The sequence below is a fragment of the Phalaenopsis equestris genome, unplaced genomic scaffold (assembly GCF_001263595.1).
Source record: "Phalaenopsis equestris unplaced genomic scaffold, ASM126359v1 Scaffold000323, whole genome shotgun sequence".
Lineage (NCBI taxonomy): Eukaryota > Viridiplantae > Streptophyta > Magnoliopsida > Asparagales > Orchidaceae > Phalaenopsis > Phalaenopsis equestris.
The window spans coordinates 276,594-304,110 of record NW_018164765.1 but is presented as its reverse complement, the minus strand read 5'-3'; the positions used below and the strand labels follow the sequence as shown (position 1 = coordinate 304,110).

Genomic DNA, 27,517 nt, shown 5'->3' with positions numbered 1-27,517 from the left:
ACACCTGTCCGGCCACCTTTGGACCAATCCATTGATCAATTGAGTCGATCCTCGAATGAGGAATGGCAGTTCTACACATCTAGAAGGAAGAAGAAGAATGGAGATATACTTGAGCTCAGAAATCTGATGGATGATACTTTGGTTACTTCGGGAAATGGTACGCACCATACCAATTTGTTAGTTGGCTCCCTTCCAAGAACTAGAGGGAGAGGAATAACTAAAGTGGAACGTCCCTAGCATCCCTAGCACCTTTGCTCAAGCACCTTTGCTCATGTTGGTGGATTTTTGATTTTTTATCTTTATGTATCTTTGCTTCTTTGGGTTTTTGTGTGTTGTATTTTGTGAATTGGGCCTTCTTTTAGGTCATCTCATACAACCTATCTGTACATTTTCTTCTTTAATATATTAGCCCTTGGGCTTTTTTAAAATAATATATATATCTCCGGCTTTTAGGAAGCACAAAATTCTGCACTCACAACTCATGCCAGCGGGCTCGGCTAGCCTTTCTGTTGCTCTTCCATTGCTGGTAAGTCTGCAAGCTACACGATATTCTAGTTCAGCAATCCACATCCTCCTGCATTAGATAAGCGATCCACGCGCTCCTGCATTTCAAATGCAGTCTGCCAACCGCCATTTTCTAGTGTGGAATAAATTTTGAATTCATTTTATTTGATTAGGTTGATTTCATTCCTATTTTTCTTTTCTTAATTTGCTATGTTTCACCTATAAATGTTGCATCCAGCCAACCTATTGAAATTATTAAAAAAAAATTTCTTCCATCATATTTTCCAACATAGATCTTATCAAGCAGAAATTCAGATTTTATACGGCATTCATCCGGAACATCATTTTTGGTATAAAGCAAACTGATAACATGAATCCCCAAAATTTCAAACTTATTAATCCTTGAGATCCACAATGACATGATAATCCTAGAAGCTAATTTCAACATTGTAAAGCTGTAATTGTGAGTAAAATCAGTACCTGTACACCAGCAGAGCAATATATACAAAGCACACAAAAAATGATGCCAAGATATGGCATCAAACTAGGAATAAGAGTTAAGAATGTTGCAACAAATCCTCTGTATTGTCGGACATTCAACAAGAGCCTTATTAGACGCAGCATCCTTGCAATTAGAAGATAGCGAATCCTGTCACAAACAAAGAACTGAACTGAGCCGTCTCTTGATTTATTCAAGGAAAAAAAATGCTTTAGAGATACTGTAAACAGGTGAAGCAACAATCCTTTTCAGGAGAATACTATTTTTGCATAAGTAGTTCTTAACAAATAGACTAAACCTTTGCACAAGCTGTTATATCAAATGTCATTAGTAATCTAGACACGCAATTACGGAACCATTTCATGGATTGAGAATACAAAAGATTTTATGGAACCAAACTGTTTTACATTAATTTTACAAAAAAGCAAAAATATTTTAGAACCTAGTAATTTTACAATATCAAACTCATCTAGCAGTGTAAGATAACAAAATTTTATCCATAGATCCAAGTCAGAATATCGAGGAGTAGGTTTAATAAAAATCATTTTAAATAAAGAATTACTATCAAGCACAAAATATGGCTAGAAATAGTGCTTGCCTTTTTGCCACAGTTGGCAGCGAGGCCAACAACAGGCATCATATAAAAAAGAATACAAAACAATGTCATCAGCCATGTGTTGCTGCTAAACTTAGAAAACTGATTTATGATAACTATATGCTTTTTTAGAATTGGCCTATAAACAAGGCAATTCAACAAGGTGAACTTATATTAATGGTATGGAAAATTATGCACAGTTGAATTCATTGCAGATTGCTGGTGAGTATAATTTAGAGGTATTACAAGAAAAAAAGGAAAAAGCAAAACAGAATGAAGCCATTGAAATGAATGACCTCACCATTCACCATTTGAAAGAAAGGGAAGCTGAGATGAAAAGAAAAAGGGTCGTGGCCTCTCCAATGACTGCTGAAAAAAAAAAAACACATGTAAAGAAATCACCATACAAATCAACTGCATTTTCTTTGACATGCATAACTAAAAAGCCAGCACTCTAAGAAAACAAAGCAGAATATGAGTAGATAAACTGCTTGAAGCACAGACTTATAGAACACTATCATGAAAAAACTGCAAACCTTTCCAACCAATCTACAAAACTTACACACACAACTCAACAAGATGGGAAATATCATTCCTTACAACTCTAAAAAGACTTTTGAGCATCAAATATTAGTAAACTGAAATAATCATGTACTCAATGTGGAATAGTTCGAAACTTCTAAGATGTTCACTATTGCATATCTAAGATTAGATTCACAAACTAAGAAGAAGAATACTTACAGTAGCCAGAAAAATCTACATTGTATCCATGCTAACACAATACCAAATATATCAAATATTACATTTCTTGAATTTGACGTAAATTAAAATTAAAAATTAAAAGATAACCATAATGCACATTATATATTACCAACAATCTTTCATTGAGGCTAGACTAAGACACCACATAAGCTATTGTATGGCCTCTAATTATCCCCACTCGGCTCTAACATATCTAGGTGATTTAAGAATGATTTCTTACAATATACATTGTATAGTAGAGAGGACATTACCCGAAGATCTGATCTCATAAATAACTTTATTATATGGTTTGAGATTTCTCATATGCATAAGCCTTTATATTAGATTAAAAGCTCTCGATCATCAGATAACCCTTTATATTAAGCCTAGTATATAACTTAACAAATGCTGGAATTAGTAGAATTTATATAAGTCAAAAGGAAATATAATGTCACTATTATCCCAGAGCGGAGGGAAGAGGAAGGGGTTGGTCATTAGAAGAGATGGTCAGGTTGAAGCAGAGTCACTAGAGTTGTGGTGGAGTTATATGGAGATGAGACGCGAGCAGGTGAGAAGGTTGCTGAGTTGGGGTTGATCGTTGATGCTTGTAGAAGTAGGACAAGCGGGCTGGATTAGGGAAGTTCAAGGGTGGGGTTGTTGGGCAATGAGTTTGCTACCAAAGAGAGACATTAGTGCTAAAGGCAAGAATTGTGGACGAAGTGAGAAAGCAAGCAAGTTATTTGGGGTTCAATTCAAAGCGAGCAAATTTATAATAAACTAAGATACCTTTGAGTGGGAGGAAAAGGAGGTGACAACCTCCAAACTCTAATTAGGGTTGGTCGATTCATCCTCCTTGCTGAGCCGGTAGGCACCTTGCAGAACCGAGGCTAGTTCAGTCTTAGCAATAACCACGCTGCAGTCTCCCAAGGTTGGTGGAGCTTCGAATTTATTCTTCTAATCTTTTGGTTCCTCGTTTGCGGCCCTAAAAGCTCCTGGATCGCATTGATGACTGAACTGTCTCTCGATGCATTTGAAGAGCTTTCCCCATTTGCGAGCAGCGATCCATATCAACCCTATCTTCTTAGAACTCACTACTGAACTGACCTGGGTCCATGTCACACATATTCTACTAAATCATTACAAAGTCATACAAGGTCGGCTCACCATGATTTGATGTGATGGTAGTCTGAATCTTTCCGACCGATGTTGACCATTGTGGTAAAGTATCGATCTCGATATCCTGAAATACTCTATCATGATCATCCCATGTCTAGACTCGATGTCTCAGTCATATCATCCTCTATCGTCACAAAAATTGGTCCCCCCAATGCTGCTTTGTCGGAGAGGGAAGTTGTGATCTAGGCTTCGTCAAAAGAAGGACGATGCATTGTCCCTCCTTAGTAAAAGAGTAGGTGTTTATGAATCTATCATGTTGAGTTCCTACTATAAAATTGCCACAGTTTGTCAAACGAAAAGTAGCAAGCATCCTTAGGTATCACATCCGACCACACCCGATCCTGCAGATGGCTCCCAATCGAAAACTCCACCAAGGCCCTCCAGTTAATGTTAACCATGTTCTCCTTCAACCCGGTCAGAGAATACGGCTGGGAGTGCCTCTAAGTTCTGAGGCCCAACTTCTCTGCTATATGTGAAGAAACCACATTCTTACTGCTCCCTCCATCGATGATAAGATTGCATACATTCTCATTCATAGTGCAATAAGTTTATAATATGTTGTGGTGAAACCACTACGGATCTCTCGTATCCTCGATCTATAAGACCCATTGAACCATGAGAATCTCGCATTCGTCCGGATGAGGATAATACATCTCACCCTATTCTCAATTGTCTTTTCATCGCTAACCTCCACCACGCCATTCTTGATGAAAGACACAAGTTGACTTGTAAGGCAGCTAGAGGCAGTGTGCCGAAATTCATGGCATCTAAAGTATTTTCTGACGGGGACAGTAATAGGCGTGCTACTCTTCTCGGGATTCTACTCACTCAGAGTGATTTTGTCCTTATTCAAACCAGTTTTCTCAACTCCTTGAGGCATGCTCATGCTTGTGTCCCCAACTACAGATGGCTGCCTAACTGATGTTGGTTGTCTGCCCTGTCTCTGTTGTATGTCCACCTTTAAGGCTAAGATCTGGACATCTCTTAGTGTTCAATAGGGCTACAACTACACGAAATTGTTGATAGAGGGTATCATACCACCCAGATATCAAGTTATGGTATGTACCTCTGGCTCGACTATCTCACACTTCATCTGCAACTAGTCAAACTGGACTTTGAACTCCTCTATTAATAGATCTCTCTGTTGTTGGGGTTGGAGTCTTAGAAACACATCGTATCGGTAATGATGAGATAGATATTTTCTATGTATGGCCTTCCTCTTTTTCTACCACTAGATAATATTTTAGCGGTCTTCTCTTTTCCTCAATCTCTGCAAATTTTCCCAATTTGATGGCTGTTAGTTTTACTCTTTTATCTTCTAACACCACTTTGTACTTGAAGATTTTCTCAACTGACTGCAGTCATTTGATGAAGTCATCGAAATCCATACAATCATCGAACTCTGGTAGATTCACCTTTATTATAATGCCTCTGTGTCCTCCATATGCGGCCTCCTCTTGCGGCCTCCTCTGATACTGGATTTCAAAGGGACATGGTCTTTCTTCTTCACCACTGAAATCCTCCCTGTAAAAGGGGTTGAAATTCCCATCTCAATCGCACCTACATCTTTCTCAATCACTATCTAGGATAATTTGCTTCTAGGTTTCATCCTCCATGTCCTTAAGCCTCCATTGAAGTTGATGGCTCTCTAGTTGTATCTCTTTTAGAATAGGTTCAGGCATGTATCTCCTTAGTGACATGGCTAGGGTTTCAGGTTGATAGTTGAAAGAGGGTGTATGAGTTGAATTGAAGGTGTAGAAATATTAAGCTGATTTGAAAAATCAGCAAGGGAAAATTAGTGTTAGGTCAAAATTTGTCTATGGTTTCGGAAAAAATATATATAATTTTTGATAGAGAGGACAAGTTGGATACTAGGGAACCCTATGATAGGACTAGGATTATGCTAGCTCTAATACCAAATGATACCGGAGTCAGCTCAAACCATAATCAAAATGGAAATATTATTGTCGAAATTCAAAGAGGTTACAAATAAGACTTAAAACAGGAAAGGAAATGCAACACAACTCGACTTTCTAGCTAGATTTAGGTCAGACGACTAGTGGACAGCTGTGAAATGGTTGGGGTGGTCAGCGGTAGGGGGAAGGTTGTCGCTACTGGAGGAGCCACGACTAAGATAGGGGCGGCATGAGCAGGAGGGGCAGCTTGAGCAGGTCTGTGGTAGTGAGGGTGGTTGTAGGCAGGTTTGTGAGTGGAGTTATTAGAGTGGAATGAAAAGTGTTGTTTTGCGGTAGTGAGGGGGGCTGTAAGATGGGTTGTGGGTGGAACACTTAGAGGGGAAGGGGATTGGTGGTTGTGCTAGATGAAGGTAACGTGCAAAGAAGATTGTAGAGGGGAATTGGCAAGGATAATATTGCTCGGGATTGAGCTACAGTCGGAGCACCAGTCGGACCTGCGGAGACGGTCACCACCTCAAACTAGTTACAGCCAAAGCCCCTTCTCGCTATCAAATACAGCCCTATACGGTTCAGTCTTAGCAGCAGCACCACATCAAGTTGAAATTTTAATTTAAATTTTTTTTTCATTTTGATCGAACTTGGCATGAATTTTGAAATTGATTGGACTTCAAGTTTTTCATGAGGATAAGGTTCAAATTCATTCTGTGATAGCAAAGAATTTTGATAGAATAAGGATTTGATATTTTTAAAATGACATTATTTTCATATATCTAATATGAGAATAAGGGATTTTTTTTTTATAAAAGCCTTCTCTTGCATAAAGCATCTCGAATAACATGTCACAACTACACAAGCAAATTTCCTAAAAATTTTCATGTTGTGATCTAGAAAACATGGGCATGCTTCTTAGTTATTTTAAATATTTTAGATGTGTCGATGTTATCTATTTTGTGGAACGAGCAATGATTAAACAATTTTGACATTTGTGATGAATTTGGAGCTGAACACATGCAATACTGTGTATGTTAGCTACCGTCTTTATCATCATCTAGAGAATTGATCATGGGAGTTCTTTTCAAAAAAAATTGATGCTCCAGATGCATCAGCACAACCCATTTTACAAAATAATCAAAGTATAAGTTATGAACGAGTTTTGAAACTTATTAGTATGACAACACATCCAACATTAATCATCTATGTTGATTAAATATTGGTGATGAGTCTCTTTTTGGCTACTTAAGACGTTCCAAACATAGCATAACAATCTATTTTGTAATAAAATATAATGTTTCAATGAATCTTAGTTCAAATCATGGCATTTTGAACCTGAATTGCACAATGTTGCATTTGTTGTAGAATTTTTTGATTTTTTTCAATTAGATTGACCGTGAGATTGAAAAGATGACCAATAATGTCCACTAAAAAATATGACGTGCTCCTTAGCGCTGCAAAAAACAAAAATCGTCATTTGCGAACAGCTCGTATTCGGCTCATTTAAATAGCTCGTATTCAATTTGTTCGTTGAGTACACGAGTCGGATACAAACAATTTTTTTAAGCTCGATTTAAAAATGAGTCGAACATGACCAAAGTTGGTTCGTTCGTTTTTTGGTTCATTTTGACTCGAAGTATTTAAATAATAAATAAATAATACATAAAAGTTAAAATAATAGTATATAAAATATAATATTATAAATTTAATTTGAATAATATAATAAACAAAATTTAGATAATAAATGTGAAAATGCATAAGATTCGATGGTATGTATATAAATGCCAATGGAAATTTTACAAATCACACTTTTGTGTTTTCTTTATTTAGTTTAAACACGTAAATACATAAACATTGGGTGGTATGCATTTAAAATACCATCTAAATTAGCTTAAATCCCGCCTAAGTTTTCAAAATTGCCGCTGTCATTTACCTTTTTTGACAGCCACATTGCTGTCAAGACTCCCATTTGCCACTTTTTTTCAAACTCTCCCCATCTTCATTTTCATCTCACACATGTAAAAAGTGAAGAATGCCTTTTTAAATTATGTTTAAAAAGTAAATGGGCCTCTAAAAATTTAAAGTTATAAGTGAAACTAAACTTTTCATTTTTAACAAGCCGAACATGAGCCTATTTAGACAAATTTCAAGCTTATTGAAATGAATACGAATAGCTTATTTTCGAGCCATTCAAACATAAGCCGAACACAAACAATAAAAAATTCGACCGAGCTAAACACGCAAAAGACTTGAGCAAACTCAAGTTTGGCTCGTTTACACCCCTAGCCTCAACACATGGTAACTATCATTATGAAATTTCAACAAGATTTTTAGCATGCTTCCTTTGATATGGAAGATAATATACATGATGTTTAGGTACTTTAGTGCACTGGAGGCATCCTGAGAAGAGTTTGAATAGATAAACAGTGGCTCTAGCATCACTGGTGGGGATATCTAAACCATCGATCTAAAGTCCAGCATTTCCACTGTTGATAATAGCATTAGTTAGACAGATGTTAATTCCAAGTCCTAGTTGTACAGTGAAAGGATTGTTTTGTTTGTTTACAAAAGAATAACATTGCGTTTGACATCCATTCTAATACAATAAAACACTTCAAATTAATCAAAGATAGTCATAACAATGCATAGGTGCATGCATGCCCAGGTAGATAAAGAGATGTAAAATGAAATCCGATAAAACAAAAAAAGAAAATAAATGACGTAATGAAAATAGTTACGTAGTCGGAAAACATAGCTCGTGCTTGTGTGAACATGATTAGACAGGCATACATGAAAAGGGTATGAATATATTTATATAAGATAAATAACTACGACTGTTAATTCAAATAACAACTAAAAATGGAACCAGATACTAATAGGGTTAAATGATGTGCCAATAGATTAAATGATGCTCGAAATATAACAATGAAATAATAATGATAGTGGCACAAACTTGTCATTTTTATTGAAAACATCTTTTCATTTAAGCTGCTGATTTGTTATTTAAGTATATTAGCTCGTCATTCAAAACTTCTGCTATAATGAATTAAGAATAAAATTGTTTGTTACGAAGTGAAGTCCTTAAATTATAAGTAGTCCTCTCACTTTCACTTATCCCTTAATAGTTATTACTGTAGTTTGTCCAGTAGCATAATATAATCCTATTTTTGTCCTATTCATATTGGCTGAACATAACCATTATTTGTTTCCCAAATCCTTTACACCGTTCTCCAGTATCAGAATGGAGCAATTCCTACAGAAGTTATCTAAAGATAACAATGGAAATGGTGTTAGATGCTACTAAAAAAAATCAATCCCAGCAATAATATTTAAATGGGAGGAGAAAAAAATTCAAATGTCCACTCAAGATTTCCCCAAAGGACATTAAAAAACAGTTTTTTCGGATACCTATTATCCATGTGATCACAAAATCAAAACGGTTTTGCCCTTCCATCCAGTATGTTCCAAACCCATACGTAAAGACTTTTAAAGCCACCTCAAGGACATAAATCCAACCTGTTGGACAGTATAAAATGTGTTAGCACCACAGGTAATGTAAAAAACTGAATAACACGGAAGAAAAATGAAAATGAAGGATAAATTTTGAGATTTATATTTCTGCTAAATAAATCTGCAATCCTCCTAAATAATGTGAAGAGATGAATAATTTGAATTGAGTATTTCATTAACAGTCTTACATTTCTATTTGTATGGTAGAATGCTAGATTTTTCCAAGATGATTTATGCCGATGAAAACAAATATATAGATAGTGATTACAAGGTAATATTCTGGATAAATATACAATATTTAACCATATTTTTATGTGTGGATATTTTCCAGCTTGCGCGAATTTTATTGAAATCTTGAGGGTGATTTCCATTTTAAGCCCACATTTTGCCACCATACTCCTAAGGGAAACCCATTAGCTTGCAATCCCGCGTATTGCTGAGCTGGTCCCAAGCAAGAAACACCAACACATCTCAAACTATAAAGTACTATATTTCACGACAAACTTGGAGTTGATATCATGAAGATAAAGCTTATTAGTCCTTTATTTAGGATGTCGTCCAACTACTTGTGTATTTGGACATCTAGGACACATATCAATCCACTTTCTTTTTGTTTGGTAAAGTGTCAATCAATTTCTGTGTTTGGTGCAAGCAAATTGGGCAAAAGTAGTGTCCACAATTGACAGTTAATTTATTACTGTAATATATCTCATTTTATTTTCAAGTCATTTAAGATAATTTTGATTCACAAGAGTTCATAAGCTCCTTGGGTCATTTAATCCAATTAAACGCCAGCACTTGATCTGATGACTACTAAAAAGTTATTACTCGAAGTGAATAGATTTTCACCCAAGATGGTGCAATAAAAAGTACCAGATTTCCTTTTTTACGAGGGATCCTGCCCAATCATTAATTGCTTCCATTTCTCAAATAAGATTCCATCTCCCATAATCGCTTTGAGATATTAAAATTCTTATATGCCAAATATAGATTTGCTTCATTAACAAAATGAATTAATTGATTTGAAAAAGTTAGAGCTTAGGCAATGTCCTATATTGTGTGAGCCCGATCAACCTTCAGCACCTCCCTTTGTCAACTTTTGCATTGTTGCCTCTCTAACTCGGTAGTAATCAATTTAAGCTCATAAGAGCATGCATGCCATCATACACATTTCATTTAAAAGTGGCCAAATATATTTATTTGGAATATGAATACCCCAAACTTTGAGTACAACAGAAACAAAGCCTTAATCCCACTACATGGGGTCGGCTACATGAATCCTTTTTCTCCATTGCGTCCTATTTATTGTCATATTTTCATTTAGTTCTAGTAAATTAAGATCATTTTTATACAATAAGCCCAAGTCTTCATAGGTCTACCTCTGCCTTTCTTAACACATTTCGAATCTAAAACATCTACTCTCCTAATCGAATCATCAGATGGACGACGTTTAATATGACCAAACCATCTAAGACGACTTTCTCTAATTTTGTCCGTCAAAGGAGCTAAACCAACCCTATCACAAATATATTCATTTCACATTTTGTCTCTAAGTATAAAGCCACTCATCCACCTAATCATTCTCATCTCGGCTACACTTAACTTATTATTATGCTTCTCTTTTAAAGGCAAACATTCAGCACCATAGAGCATCCGCCGTCCTAGAAAATTTTCCTTTCAGTCTAAACGGTACTTTTCTATCACACAAGGCCCGAAGCATTCCTCCACTTCAACCAACCAACTTGAATTCTACTATTAACATCCCCATCTATATCACCATTGATTTGAACAACGGACCCAAGATATTTAAATCGTTCACACCTTTTAATAATTTGATCACCCAAAGTCACAATTCTGTCACTAGAGCTACTACTATTAAAATTACATTCCATGTATTAAGTTTTAGTTCTACTTAAATGAAGGCCTTTAGACTCCTGTTTTTCCAAACTTTGAGTAAACCGCTTAAATTCCAAAATAGTTGAGTACCTTAGAACTTTCATTATATATTTGAACATCTATTTTTCAATATTTTTTAGATCGTCACATATTATAAGCATGTCATCCACATACAATATGAGAATTATGATTTTATCATTCTTTATGAATAGATTGTCATCTTAAGGACTTTGTTTGAAGTTAATCATTTTCAAGGCTTTGGTGAATCTCCTAAATCATCCTCTTGAAGATTATTCAAGCCCATATAGAGCTTCTCCAATCTACATAAATCGTTAGTACTAGAATCTTGATTAAAACCCGATTGGAGATCCATACATGCTTCATCTAGCTGGGCATGTAAGAATGCATTATTTATATTTAACTGTTTAGGGCTTATTTAGGTTTTTGGCAGGGATAAAAGTTTCTTGATGGTACTTGTTAACTTTGCGATTAATGCAAATATTTCTCCATAATCCACTCTAATGTTTAGTGTATCCTTTTGCAATGAATCTAGCCAGTTTTATACCTTTTGACTATCTCATTCAAACTATAGTTTTTTGACCTCCATAGCTGTCCCATAATACAACTCAGCTGAGCACATTGAAAGTGGTTAAGAACGTACAGTTTTACACAAGTTTAAATGCATTGACCGTATCCAAATCATCCAAGTATGGCTTGCCCCACAAACACACTGTGTTGATACATTCGAAGGGTTGAAAATACTTAGAAAGGGATCCTGTGGTCGATTCAACTAAAGTTGATGACGACAATGGGCATCAAACTTGATACTGCAAGAATTGAGTTTAAAATGTCTCAATCATCATCAAAATTGTTCAAATGTCACTGGTTTATAAAAAGGACAATCTTAGTGTATCTGGAGCATCAAAATTTCCTGAAATGAGACTTCCAAGGTCAATTAAATTGAACATAATAAAAATAATGAACATTGAATGAGACGACACGCAATTTAGGCATGAATGCCTCAAACACAATCAAAATAGCTCAAACATAACCTAAAAAAGGACTGCACTGACTGAAGTGAGAGCATTACTCATGAGATCCACGGTCATGTTTCAGCAAAATGCTGCCTTCCGGTGGGTTCCGCCAATGTTGTGATACCTGACGTGGGATTTCTGTAGTTATGGGATTCTTGAAGCAGAATCGATCCCACGTGATTCCGTCTGTTGAAAAAACGTCAATGCCCTGAACGTGGAATGGGAGAACGAGCAATTATCATCCCGTTGTCATATTTTATGTGAATTTTTTCCTTTTTTAATTTATTTCTCATTTATTTTCTTCTAATAAAAATTCTTTCTAGGAAAAAATTATTAAATATTCATTTTTTTTCTATTTGGGAGAACTTTTGGCTATTGTTTTGTTATTTGGAGATGTTTTCTCTATCAGAGTACAACATCTTTGGATTTCTTTCAGGTGATGTGTTATAGCCTGATAGGAAAAGATCTCTTTCGAACATTTGAAAACCTCCTTCCTTGTCCAACTTGCAACAAACTGCAGTTTGCAGCAGGAAAACTGTTGTTTTTTGTTATAGTTCACTGTCCTGCTATCATTCACGTCGAAATTTCAGCCGCCCTGCATCCTCCCTCTCCCGTTACTCATCCTACAACTTCTCTAACACATTTTCGTATTCCCTCATACCTTCTAGGCACCCTAAAATGGTATCATCTGGCATCAGAGCCTGATAAATACCATCCTTCCTAGACCTAAACCAAAATTTCATACAACCTAGCATAACTTCCTCGCAATATATATATATATATATATTAAAAGATGAAATCGATATTTGGTCTAGTGGACACCAAATAACGATTCCCCCAAAGGGTTGAAAACCCTGGTGTGTTTGCTTCTGATTCTCGAAGAGCCCGCACAACGGGATTCGAACCCCCGACCCGAGAGACTTACGTCAGATGTCACACCAATGAGTCTAGTCACTCGCGCTCGCGCGCGCACGTGCACGCAAATACAACCTATCTGTACCCTTTTCTCTTCAATAAATTTGCCTAGGTTTATATATATATATATATATAATAATTTAATATATGACATCTTCTCCCGTGCTCGGCTATGCTAGGGTTTTGCCTCATGGCGAACCCTAGCGTCTGTTATATATATATATAAATCATCGACCTACGATATGTAAGATGGTGCCTTCTCCCATGCGCGGCACTGCTAGGGTTTTGCCTCATGGCGAACCCTAGCGTCTGTTACGGCGTATTAACGCATCGTACGCTCGATCCTTTCCTCTGGTCAGTCTCGCTGCGCCTGTCGTGCAGCCCTTTGTCGTTGTCGACGATTGGAAGGTCTGTTTCCGCCGCAGTCCTTCGTCATCTTCATCTTCGCCGTCGCACTTCTTCGTTTTCGTTTCTCGATGCAGACTTTCGTCTCACTGCAGGCTTTCGTCCCTGTCGTCGGGGACGTTCCTGAGCGCGAGCTGCAAAGAGTTCGTATTAGCTTTCGGATTCTGCTCTTCCTCGGGCTCGAAGCAGAGAGGTTGGTTTTCTGCTCGACTTGGACAGGGTCGTTTGATCCCCCTTTCAGCTTTTGACTTTTGTTCTTCCGTTTACTATTATTTTACTGTCCTATCGCCGCGTCTGTCTTTTGGTGATGGCTTCCGACAGATCGTATACTGCTGCCCTTGCGGACGTCCACGCTTCAGGTACTTCTACATCATGCTCATTCCCTCCTTTTGAGTTTACAGAGGATATCAAGGATATCAAGAAACCTGATAGGAGAAACCTGATAGGAAGAATGGGAAGCCAGCTATATTTTTTACGGAAGCTGAATGTAATCAGTTTGCTTCCTCCTGTCGTCTGAATTTGGTCGAAAAATTTATTTATGGTCATCTAAAAATAAAGTTTATTCGAAAGGAATTTGAGCTTATGCAACTTGTTGGGGATTAGAATATTGGTCTTTTAGATGGAAGAAACATCTTTATTCAACTTAATAATGAAGATGATTACACACGCTTATTTGTTAGAAGATTAATCTAGATCGATAATAGAGCTATGAAGATTTTGAAGTGGTCAGTGGATTTTGATCCACAGACGGAGCAACCAATTATTCTGGTCTGGATTCGACTTGCTGGCCTGAAATTTCATTATTTTATTCAAAAAGTGTTGTATTCTATTGCTTTAGTCTATGGTAAGCCGTTCAAAACAGACATTTCTACATTCAATATTTCTAGTCCTTAAGTCAGGGTATTTGTTGAAAGAGACATCACTTTAATTGCGTCTGAGGAAATTTGGTTAGGCACACAACATCATGAGTATTGACAGAAGGTTGTGATTGAGCATTTCTCTTCGTATTGCTCAAATTTTCGTATGTTCGGTCACTTCATTTCTCAATGTCACTATCTATACCCCCATCACAGACCAAACAAGCAAAGTGCTCAACCGGAGCAGTGATTCTCCCTTCTCCTTATATGCCCCAAGTTATTGACACTATTAATCGTCAGAAATATACTCCTGAAGATGTCATTATCCTCGCAGGTAATATGTCAACCTTTCAGCCTACACATAATCATGATGTAGGTTCCCCGCCGATGGAACCTCCTTTCCTGGGGGCTGGGGAGACTCTTTAGACTTCATCTGCCCTAGAACCTGGCAATATCTCTACTGCGCTTCCGTAGCATCAGGACGAACAAGTTGTTACTATTACTCAGGCACATGGGGCTCATGATGTGCAACAACCTACACCTGTTCAACCACTTTTGGATCAATCCATTGATCCAATGAGTCAATCCTCAGATGAAGAATGACAAGTTAATGCATCTAGAAAGAAGAAAAAGAATGGAGACCTATTACCAAAATGGATGATACATTAGTTGTTTCGGATAATGGCAACAAACTTAACAATTTGTTGCTTGCTCCCGTCCTAGAACTAGAGGCAAAGACAAGGCTAAATTGGATCTTTCGCATGCTAACTAAACCTGTGAGTGTTGGCATACTATTAGGGGACTTTTTTTCTCTCTGTCTACTTTCTAATTTTTTTTTGAGAATACATGTATTTCTACGTGTGTGTTGTATGTCGGGTGTTTAGGGTGTCATTTTAGGTCATTTCATCAAAAATATTTGTACCTTTCCTTTTATTAATATATTCGTCTTTTGGCCTTCTACAATATATATATATATATATATATATATATCATCGACCTAACCCTAACGTTAACCTTAACCCTAAATCACATTTTATTTTCCATAAAAATTTTCATTGAAAGTATAAGACATTATAACGCCAAGAAAAACCCTCAACGAGATGTTCAAGAGACACTATGGAAGACATACAAAGGAAAATCCGCCAACTACAATAGAGGTTTGTTGCTTATGAGAAGAAAAAATCTGGTGAAATAACCTATACCATAACGGTAACTCGTCATATCGAGAAAGGTAAGTGAATCTCTTCCATTAAGCAAATTCCAGTGATGAAGAGCTAGTATCCCGACAATTTTACATTGATATAAGAGGAGAAGCCGAGATTTTGATATGAAGATTGACTTGTCAAATTTAGACGATCATATGGATCCGAACGAATTCATTGAATGGCTCTAAGAAGTGGAATGAATATTCAAGTACAAGGACATTCTACTAGATATAAGAGTAAAGCTACCTGCAATTAAGTTAAAGAAAAAGTGCATTTTTGTAGTGGGAGAACCTGAAGTTTAGATATCAAAAAAGAAAAGTAAGATCATCACCTTCTCCAAGATGAAAAGGGAAATGTAGCGCAAATACCTTCTCTTGCACTACCGGCAGGATTCGTTCATTGAACTTCACATGCTACACAAAATTTTTCTGTGAAGAAGTACACAATTAAATTTTATCAACTCATGTTGAAATATGAGTTCGTGGAACTAGAAGAACACACAATAACGAGGTATCTTGAAGGACTGAGGTCTTCTATTAGAAATATGGTGGATTTGCAACCATATTGGTTTCTACTCGATGCACAGAACATAGCATTGAATGTGGGGAAACAGCAAAATCACCGTAAGATAGCCACACCTTATAAGCAGAGTTCAACTCCAGCATTGGCAGTAAGAGAACACCTAATAAACATCCCAACCGACCCCGCCTGAAAGAAAAACTAGTTTAGAGTGTAGAAAATGTGGAGACATTTTCTGTCCCAGCACTCCCAAATCTGTCCCAACAAAGAAGTGCCTCAACTGTCACGACTTTAGGCATATTACATATGATTACACAAATAGGAGGGTGATCTCCTTCACTGAGTAGCAAGCAATTGAGGATGGACAGTGATACTAGAGACACTGAAGAATGTGAGGACGCAAAATAGTACCAACTTTCAGCAGATGAGTGAGAGAAACTAAGAATTCAAGCTGAGCCAATAATAGAGAATTCAACAAGAGTAACATTAATTGACCAAGAAGATAATAATATTGAAGAGTTAATACCAAAATTGGGGCAGCCTTTATTTAAGGAATTGTCAGATATCCTGACCGACAGTTTATCTCATGGGTGTTTGCGAATAGGGTGGTTCAGCATACCATAGATTTCATTTAAGAGTTGGTTCCTCCAATCAGACTTCCTTATTTGACCCGCTCAACCAAGTAAGCAAATTACACATTTAATAGCTCAAGACTTGGCTCATGAGAATACCCGCCTATATGCAATTTCAACTCTGATTGTGCCAAAAAAAGAATGTCTACTTATTCTATCAAGATAGCCTTTAAAATGATGTATGCTTTTTAAAGTTGCATGGAATGTACATGAGCATAGATTTTATAGTAGATTTGCCTCAGACACAGCAAGACAATGGTTTTATTATGATGGTGTTAGAACAATTCAAGAAACCCCTAGACACCAGAGAAAAAGACGAAGCCTCTCCCAACTAAGGAGAATGATGTGGGAGCATCCCACACAGGATCCATGAATCTCATTTCTGCAAGACGTCACATTCTTGTGGGTTACGCCGATCACGCGAACTTGATCGTGAGAATTTTTGTGATTCTTGGATTCCGTAAATAGAATAGATCCAGCGTGATTATGTCTGACAAAAATATCAATACCGCAAACGCAGCATTGGCAAACGAGCATTTATTATCTGGTTATCAAATGTCATGTGAATTATCATCCTCATTTATAGCATATTTCTAAGATAGAATATCTAATTCATCCACACCTTCGATTTGAAAAATAACATATCAACATAAATAGGTGTATGAAATTGATCTAGAATTCCTAAAAGGTGTTTAAGAATTGGAACTAGTGGAAAGATGTTGAGGGAAAAATAAAAGGAAGAGAACTTACGAAATAGGTGGAGAATTGAGCGAGAAAACTGACAACGAGTGTTGTCCTAGAGAAGAAATTAGCAAAGATGAGGATGTGGTAGGTGGCTAAGGTAGCAAAATACAGATGTAAGAAGGTTCCGCCGCTTGTTCTCTTCAATATACAGACTCAACATTTGAAGAAGAATAGGATAAAGCACTCCAAAAAAGAGAGAAAGAAAAATTATCTCCAAATAACATAAACCAAAGCAAATGTCCCAAAACCAAATTCTCTGCAACATACTTATACTAAAACAAATTAAAATCATAATTCTAATTAAATTTGACAATAGCCAACACGCCAGAAAGTCCTGCTAGTGGAGTTCACAAGATGGGAGTCCCTCCCCATCTCATCCCACATACATTCAGATCATGGGATCCATTCTTACATTAGTCAACTTCTTACACCTACAAAAAATAAATTTTCATAAACTAGTCGTGTTTTATCGTCATCTAATCATTAGCTTCAATTCAATTATTGCACCTTTAACTACTATCTTAAAAGCAACAAAAAATCAAATGAGCTCATATCGCCATAAAAGCATTCCAATTTATCTAATGATGGAATGATCGGAGATCTCATGCTTAACCTTCATAAATTTACAGTTTTTTCAAAGTATATTATATGATTCTTCGAGAGAAGGAATTGGTGGTACATTAGGTTGGGGAATCAACTCATTGCTTATTTTAATGAGAAAATTTATGCAACACAAAGGTATTCTACTCATAATGATGCATTAAAAGTTGAAGTGCAAGCCTTATAGCATTGACATTATTACCTTATTTATCAAGAGTTTGTATTATATACACACCACCTAGCTATGTGGAATGTAAAACATCAAAAACAAATTGAATGTTCATCATGGAAAATAAGTTGCACTTAAGCAAGAATATAATTTTAGTCTTGAACATCGTTCTAATGTCATGAGTAAAGTTTTTGGTGAACTAAATAGAATTTTTATCTTTTTCATTCTTAAAAAAGTGCTATGATTTAAGGAAATAAAGGATGTGACATCGGCTAGTCGGAAAAACATCAGAAACACACAAAGCAAACTTATATTAATGTAGAGAGAGGATTACAACAGAACATGACAGAAAATAACAACACAAAACACACACGACATAAGCAAACACCTCTCAGGAGTATTCCAAGGGCGGTGGAGGTTGGCGAGATGGAACTAGCAGGACAACAACATGAAGAAGGATAAGGTGGAGGGCGATAAGCAGGTTAGCAAGTTGTGAGGTTGGCGAAAGCAGTCATAAGGTGGACTGGAGGGAGGGGCAGCAGATTAGGGTGGCGGGAAGGTCTGTTGGTCGGCTGAGTGGTAGGTTAGAAGGTGGAGTAGCAAACTGGGAAGGTGGGGCAGCAGCTGGGAAGACTCGACAACACTTTGAGAGGGTGGACAGTGAGCAGAGAAGTGCAAGCAGCAATGAGAAAAGTCGTGGGAGTGCGGCCGGCGAGGGAAAACGGCGTTCGAAGAGGCTGGCAGCAAGTCGATGGCTAGGATGAGTGGAGAAGGGTTAGCGAAGATAAAAAGGGAAGACACATCACCACCTCGGAGTAGGATACAACTGGAGAACCACTACCTCCTCAGAAACAGCTTTACAGAAGAAAAAAGCTCTCCAAATAGGAAAATTGAAAGAGAACACGGCAAAGACTGACTCTTACAAAGAGGATAGTAATTTATAGAATCTCACTGTTCAAAGGAAACTTCTACACAAAAAAAAGGGGTGGGAAGGCAAGAAGAATCCAGAAAATACTTCCCAAATAAAGAAGAGTGGTCAGATTTGTGATGCATCTTCTTGGATCGTGAAATTTTGCGATGCCGCCTCTCGCCTACACGATAGTTCGCAGAGTTTGTGCCCCGCGTGTTCAGCGCCCTGTGGTAGGGGTGCAGTTACAGTCACGCGTCAGAATGACTAACATGCTCTAACTTTCATCTAAATGTCTACATCTAAAAGATGATCAAATTTGATCGACTTTATATCACAAATTGCATGGGAAATCCCCTTAGAAAGGATTAAATCTATGCATTCATTGTACTTAGAAAATATTCTCATTTGAAAGTTACAATCATAAGGAATAGTTGATTGTTTATGCTGTAATAAGAACCGTTATTTAGTAAATGAAAAGATTATACTGGCCCTCTACTTAAGAAAATATGTCACTATTAAGCAAACTTTGAGTTTATATAGGCCTTTATTTGTGGCTAATTGAACATGCCAAACATCAGTATGTATATCATATTAGGTTTGTGCAACATTGTCTTGGCCGTCATTACATATTCCTTGCAGTTAATAATTTATCCAAAATGACATTTTATACCATTTTCTGAGAATTTAAGTCTATCTCATGTGACCGCATCAATCCTCACAAAAAATTATTCACCAAAATGGTTTTTGTGCTTCTTATGCATTTGAAAGAGATGTAAGATTTCGAAATTACTTCTAAAAGACCTAATGAAAAATTTTTATGACAAATAAAGTTTTGATCTATTTTTCATTCATAGAATGATGGGCGAACAAAAGTTGTACATAAGAAATTAAAAAAATTGCCACGCTATCATATTTCAAAGTTTAAGAACATGGATATTATTGCTTGGTTCGATTTGCTTGGTAATTTTATCAACCCTGTCCCTAAAAATCGGCTTTTTAAATTTTGCATGGGCCACAACCAACAAAGCGTATAAACCTCATACACATTACAATTCTACTTCATGTGCATAAATTTTATTTTGAAATTATACAGTGAAGTGTAAGAAAAAAGTATAAAATATGGTAGATGTTTATTAAAAAATTATTACAATACAATGAAGGACGATTATGTGTTAGTTCATATTCGCCTCGAACAATACTACATGGCACATTTAAGAAACTTAATGCATGAGCCTCAAAGTATTAAATAAATTTGGACCATCTGCATATTAGAATTAATATCGTATAAAATATTTTTGAGTCTCTAAAGCTTACAGAAAAAATCTTTGTAAATGGAGTTTTTGTGTCACAAACAACAACATCAGATAACACCTATCCCAGCCTATAGATGTTGAGCAAATTCTGTCATATGAGGTTATGTAGGATTTTTCAATCTGACAATGTTATTGTTCGATGGAGGTCATCCACCATCAAATGACTATTGAGTGACTCATGATGTGCTGCAGAAAATCCATCCTAAGTCCCAACATTATGAGGGTCTGTTGTTTGGGACAATTTTATGTTTGAGTTGTATTTCAGACCACCACCATAGCTCTGTTTCGAGAATTATTTTCTCGCTGCTTTCTATAACTTTTTTGCGATAGAAGTTGATTTTTACAATCAAATCTATTAAAGTGTGATGGTTGTAAGAAAAAAACTATTATCCAACTATTTGAAAAAAAAAAGATAGCTTTTACCGCATCTTTTTAATTTTTTTTTTTCCACCACAGCTTACCTTCACTTTTACGAAAAAAAATAATTATAATAATAACTGGCCAAACGAACCCTAAGCAAACATCTTTAGCATAACTCTTAAGAGGAGAGTTCTTCATATTTTAGAGGAGTTGATGACAGTTTTCTAAACAACTTAAATTTGACAAGGATGAATTGATTGATTAGATGCTTAACCATTTTACTTGGATAATTTTATTTAATGAGCATTTGCCTTTGTTTCATTAGGGTTTAATTTCTACCTTCTTAATTATAATGTTTTATTTCCTAATTTTTCTTGTTAATTTATTCTGTTAGCCCTAGTGTTCTGTTCATTATAAATGAGACCTCCATGCGAGGCTGAGATTATTACTGGTTGAATGAGAATGTAGACATTCGAGGACTCCATTTTTCCTCTTCTTTCCATAAGAAATTGTAAAGTAGTATATTTTAAATAAAAATAAAAAAAAATTAAAAACACAACTTGATGGCACATATTTTATGTGGAACGAGCACAAGAGAAACAGTTGATTAACTCATAAAGTGTGGAACGCAAATAAATAATGCAATCATGCAATTAATGATCTCAGGAAAATTATGTAGGACAGCATTTCTCACCCACATACCAAAGAAAAACTCAACTTCTTGCCAGACTTGTTGTGCGGAGCTGTTCTCTATATCAAGCTGAAGAAAAAAAAACAGAAATCATTCAGAAGTAACCATGATGATATCTATATCTTTAAAAAAATAATCCATAAGTTGAAAGGCCCATGAGCATGACAACAAGAAGTGCTGGAGAGCAATTGAATCCGATGTAAGCCACTCCAACATGGATATATCTGAAACCAATACTCTGCATGATCTCTCTTTTTCATCCTCACTATTTCAATTTCTCAATATCATATTGTTATTAGGGATGGTCTTCTATTTTATCTTTTTATAGCTTTTATTCAGTACTTTTAGTTAATTGAGGGTATTTTTTTAATTAAGATCTCTCAGAGTTATTAGTGTCTTCTATAATATGAGTTATGAGTCCTTTTTTGTGATTTTTGTGGCGCATGCGTCTTTACCTGAACCGTTTCAGTCCCGGGTTCTTGAGGGCCGGTCAGCCCTCTAGTAGTCATGGGATTGCCTGGAGTGGGCCCACTACTAGTTATCAAAGATTATATATGTGTTGTTGTTCATATTTAGGGTTTAGTTGTGTGATTTGCTTTAGGATAGCTGCCGCAGTCGCTTTTTCCCTCTACAGTTTATATCATAGGGTTCCAAGTTGAACTCCGGCTGTTATCTGGTCTCCAGATGCTATTTATCCTCCCTAAGCCTTTCCACATCCTCTCCCGCATTGATTCCCTTCACCCTCACCGTTTCCCCCTTGCCAACACCTAGAAAACAGCGAAGCTGCTATTTCTACCCTCCATCCTTGCTACCACCAACCAGAATGCAGCAAGTTGCTGTTTTTTGCTCTCCATCCCTGTTGTCACCACCCAGGGACAGCAGCATAGTTTGCTATCCTCCTCCCTCCAGCTTGCTAGCCACCTCCTTGTTACCACTGGAGGTCCACACCCCCAAACAGGCATCACCTACACTCTAGGTCCAACCCTATCACCGGTGTTGTGTTGTTGTTTTATTGCAATCTCTGATTTTCCTGCTGTTATAATTCCAGATTTTGAATACAGTAATAATATTTATTTTCAGTTGGGTGTTTGTTAAATTTTGATACATTTGGTACTAGAGTTATCCCAACTCTAGTTCCAACCTAGGGTGACCTCAACAAACCAAACCATAGCCAAATCTTGACTTAACCCTAATTACCTTGCTGATTTTCAAAATCAACCCTACTTTTTTTTTCTCTGCACCCTGAATCAGTTTCTTACATCATATTTCACCTCCTGAACCTATACTCTAGCCCTGCCACAAGGAGACAAGGGTCAGAATCGATCAGAACTTATTATGGAAGAGTTGCAGCGAGAAATCCACCGACTTCAACAAAAATTACTGAAATTGAGTAAGACACCCATTGAGAGATCATTGTTGATCGTGATAGTGAGATTCGAAGAGGAGAGGGAGACGCACGTCTGAACCCTTTCTATAGAAATGATTCCAATAAAGAGAAGGACAGGACATGACATTTCAGGATTCAATAACAAAGGAGGCTGAGGAATAGATTGATTTTTGGAGGACATGTTGATATAGGAGTAAGGTAGACCTACAAGATTTCGAGAGGTTAATGAATTTGAATGACTTAATTGAGTAATTGTAGACAATTCAGATGATTATTTTAGTAGAAAGAAGGCGCCAACTAATAGGAGAGTGAATCTTGCTTCCATAAAGCTGAAGAAGAATGCCACTTTGTGATGGGAGAATCTGAGGAGAGCGAGGCAGAGAGAAAGTAGGAACAAGAGCACTACTTGGGAGAAGTGGAAGAAGGAGATGCAGAGGAAGTATCTACTCCCATATTACCGCCAAGACATGTTTTTGAGGCTACATCACTTACATCAGGGGGAGTTGTCAGCAGAGGATTTCATAACAGAGTTTGAGTAGCATATGGTGAAATGTGAGCTGAGGGAGCCAGAGGAGAACACAGCAAAATATTTGGGAGGCTTGAAATCAACCATCAGCCATGTAATTCACGTTCAGTCTTGCTGGTCATTGAGTGATGTTCAGACATTGGATCTAAAGGTGGAGAAATAGCAGAAGCAAATCATGACCCCGCCATCATTCAGACAGTCACCCACAGTAGGAGCCAGTAGGAGTATACATGAGGAATATGTGAAAACTATCAAGCTAGACGATAGAGTTGATCAGAGTGGGAAGAAGCTCAAGAGGAGCAGTACACCCAACACAATGACTACAATAAAGTGTTTCAGATGTCATGGGTTCAAACATATCAGCTTCAGTTACCCTACTACCAGAAAATGTCTTTCACTAAGCAGAAAGCCTTAAAAGAAGTGGAGTGGTACTAGAGACATCGAAGATAGTGAGGGTGAGCAAGAGTACCAGCTTCCAACTGATGAGGGAGAAATGTTTGAGATTCAACTCGTCTTTCAAACTAAGGCTACAAGAGAGCAGCAGTGGCTTCGTCACAACAACTTTTATATCTGTTGCACTGTGAAAGGAAAGGTGTGCAACCTTATCATTGTTGGGGGTGGTTGTCAGGATGCGGCTACACAGATAGTGGATAAGTTGAGCTTGCTACTAAGAAACATCCTTAGCCATATTCACCAACTTAGTTGAAGAAGGGGAGCATGGTTAAAACTGACAGGAGATGCCTCGTAGAGTTTTCTATTGCGGATTAATAGCATGATCAAGTGTGGTGTGATGTTGTACCCAAGAACACCTCACATCCTGTTGAGAAAACCGTGGCAGTTTGATCACAAAACTTAGCATGGTAGATTCAAAAACATTTACTCTATCAAAGATGGAAAGTGCACAGTTCTCCTACGGTCTGCAAAGTTCGAGATTATAGCTACTCTTGCCATGAGAGATATTAGTGGGATCAATTTTAGTGATGTTAGAGTATAGTGAGACAGAAGAACCGATACCAGACATAAGGCAGCCACTAGAGAGACTCTCAAGATATCCTGGCCAACAGCTTATCGCCAAGGCTCCACCATTAGGGGAGGTTTAACATGTTTTTACTTCATAGAGAAATGAGTCAACTTTAAGCTACTTTTTAAAGGACTGTGGAGTATACTTGGCATGAAATTTTCGTTCAGTTCAACGATGTACCCACGTATGTTTTGACAAATAGAGATAGTTACATGCAATCCGAAAAACCACATCAGATGTCTTGTGGGACAATGCATCTAACAGTTGGATACGACAGTTGGATTCAAATGCTTTTAAAGACTCAGTCAAAAGCCCTCCAATTTTGGGAGATTATAACATTTCCACTACCTTCAATGTGATTAACTAGCTCTATACTATGAGGAGATAGAAGCTTCGGCGGATAAGATCATAGCTCCCCAATATCAGGAGTCTGATGCGAGCATCCGTATCTGAATCAGATCGGTCCAATATTCCCAAGGGTTGACCGGTCCTCTAGTCATCTTTAGATTGCCACCCAACTGGAGTGGGGCCAATTCCTAATTTTCTAGGACTATATATGTGCTTTGCTGGTGTTTAGGGTTTAGTTTTGTGTGATTTACTTTGGGAGAGCAGTCAGAGTCTCTTTCTTCCTCTACGGGCTATATCCTAGAATTCTAAGTGGTGCTCTGTCTGTATCTTAGCCTTCATGTGGCATTTATCCTTCCTAAAACTTCCCTCATCCTTTCCTACATCGAGTGCCTTCAACCCCGTACTTTCCTCTTGCTTCAATCACCCTAGAAAAAAGCAAAGCTGCGGTCAGTTTTTACTCTCCCCCTTGCTGCTACCTTCCAGAAGAAAGCAAACAGTTGTTTTTTCCCCTCCACTACTGCTGCCACCACCAAGGGACAGCCGCCCTGTTTGCAGTTCTTACCCTTTCAGCACGCTAGCCACCTCCTTGCCACCACCCCAGAAGTCCACACCCCTAACCGTCATCGCCTATGCCCTAGGTCCAACCCTAGTTCTAATGTTGAGTTGTTGTCTTGTTGCAATTTTATGATTTCCCTGTTGTTGTTGTGATTCCAGATTTTGATTCAGTGAAAATATTTCTTTTCCCCTTTGGTGTTTCCAGTATCATTTTGTTTTGTTTTGAAGTTAACCTTAAGGGAGAGGATAGGATTTCCCTTGGGTTGGATTTCCCCTTGTTTAGGAGATGTGGGAAGGAGGCAACCATAGTGGGATCCAAGCTCTTGCCAAGATTGGTTTCTTAGAATTCTTAGCCTTTCTCTTGTGGCTGGCCGATAGAAAACCAGCATTTTTCCAGCAATTTTAATGACCATCAACAGCAGAAAGAATGGAGTGCAGCAAGTTCTATAATTCTATGCGTCCACGGCCATGTTTCCAATCAATGGCTTATTGAAGAAACAATAAAAAACTGCAGTTCTGCTCCAACATAATACCTTCCCAGCAGTTCTCCTGTTTTTCATTCTGACTTTTTACTGTAAAGCAATTAATCTGGATAGCAGATCACTGTTGTTTGCTCTTTCGGTTTATTTGTAAGGCTGCATAAAAGAATTGTACAAGAATTCTACCCTACCCCCTTTGATTCATGCAGCCCTTATTTTCTCCAACATGTAGAAGAATTTCTACTAGAAATGAATGGGAAACAATAGTATGAAGCCAGTAAATCATTTAAAGTAGGTTAACAATTCTAACTGAATCATTACATTTAATTATTGTGAAAAATGTACTGCTTGCTTCTTGTATTGGTTTAGTGCAAGAGAATTCGAAATTTGACTCCAATTCATAGAACAGAAGCACGTTGCCATTCATTTTTTGAATTTGAAAACCAACCCAATATCAGGATGCAAGAAGAACAAATTGTAAAGACTCCAACCAGTCCGTCAACAGTTGACCCTGAACCGAGGGTTATTTTACCATTATCTAGTGATTTCCTTATGTTTTCAAAACAAAGATTAGTATTTCTTGTATAATTACATTTCTTGTAATATAACATTCTTCATTGTTAATGTATGTACAAAGTCCAAAAATAGTCCCCGACTATTTACATGATGTCATTATAGTCCCAAAGTTCATAAAAGTGCAAATAGTCCCCAAAACTCTATAAATTATGGCTGAAATAATCCCAATGGAATACTATTAGAGCTCAATTTTAAAATAATCGGAAACTATTTTGGCACTTTTATGAACTCTGGGACTAAGACGGCCCCATGTAAATAGTCAGGGATTATTTTGCCACTTAACTCATATAATATTGGTTGCATCATGTTTTATTCTTTTATCAACAAATTTGTTTCTTAGATGAGATTTTTAGTGTATAATTTCAAATATTTTTCTCACCTCTATTCATCGTGAAATTATTTTGTGGCAGTTTGTATTGCTCCAGTGTCACAATATCTTTACCGCTTAGCCTATTCCTAAGTTTTATGTTTACTAAAATGACAATTAAGCTATATTACCTGTATATTAACATCTAACTTAGCAGTCAAATAAATATTAACTATAAAAATATATGCATGTAGGAACATATAGTTATTAACTATCCTATTTGTAGTGTGTCACCATGTCTATATTGTATCTATTCCGGAGCTCATAGTTTTTTGGCAACAAGAGGATCAGCATAATTTCACTAACATCAAAACAAGGAACCCAACAACTTGATCATACAGGCTGAGTTAGGAGAAAAAAATAATACTATAGCAAGTAAAACTAAAAAAAATGAGAATGAGAAAAATCTAGCAGTATTGTGACAGCAAACAATTAAAACCCCAACCCATTTTTGTTTTGTTTTTATAGAGTCTTAGATGATCAAATTTTCGGAAGGCAGATAGAATAGTAGATAAAACATTACCCGGAGATTTCACCCTTATTTCATTAGGATTTTTTTATCTGAGATTCGAGGTTTCTCATAGGCGCAAGCCCTTATAGTTAATTACACCTCCCAATAACGGAAGAACACTTTCGATTAAAGCTAGTCATTTAGCACTAAATAGTCAACAGATAATAGCAACAAACAAATATTTTAAATTGTAAGATCTGTCAATTGAAGCTTAAAGTGAATGGTGGGGGAAACGATGATGAAATCCGATCAAAATCAAATAGTTAAGTAGTGTTGGGTTGTCGTGGTCTCTAAGTTGTTGAATCATAGGAGGTCATCAATCTAAGTGAACTGAAACATCCTCATCAACAATTATGTCTTGTGTCGTCCAATGGATCTTTATAGATATGCAATGAAAGTTTATCTAAGAGGACAAATTTAACTCGCCTTAGCTGACAAAAGACTTTGTGTCAATCAATTGTATCCTTATGATTTACAACTCAAATGGTCAAAAATTATAAGATACATATCGGTTGCAGTCGTAACCGTCATATAATGATGTCATTTGGCGGCAACACCGCCCGAT

General features: G+C 37.0%; 1 protein-coding gene across 1 annotated transcript in view; it reads right to left on the bottom strand.

Annotated features, from left to right (window-relative positions):
* Positions 1–27,517, bottom strand: part of LOC110025675 (two pore calcium channel protein 1) — a 117,732-nt gene that overhangs the window by 35,524 nt on the left and 54,691 nt on the right. The window contains 5 exon segments of the mRNA XM_020726283.1: positions 985–1,153; positions 1,900–1,943; positions 1,945–1,964; positions 8,831–8,938; positions 21,194–21,251. Coding sequence (XP_020581942.1) covers positions 985–1,153; positions 1,900–1,943; positions 1,945–1,964; positions 8,831–8,938; positions 21,194–21,251 — 399 coding nt within the window.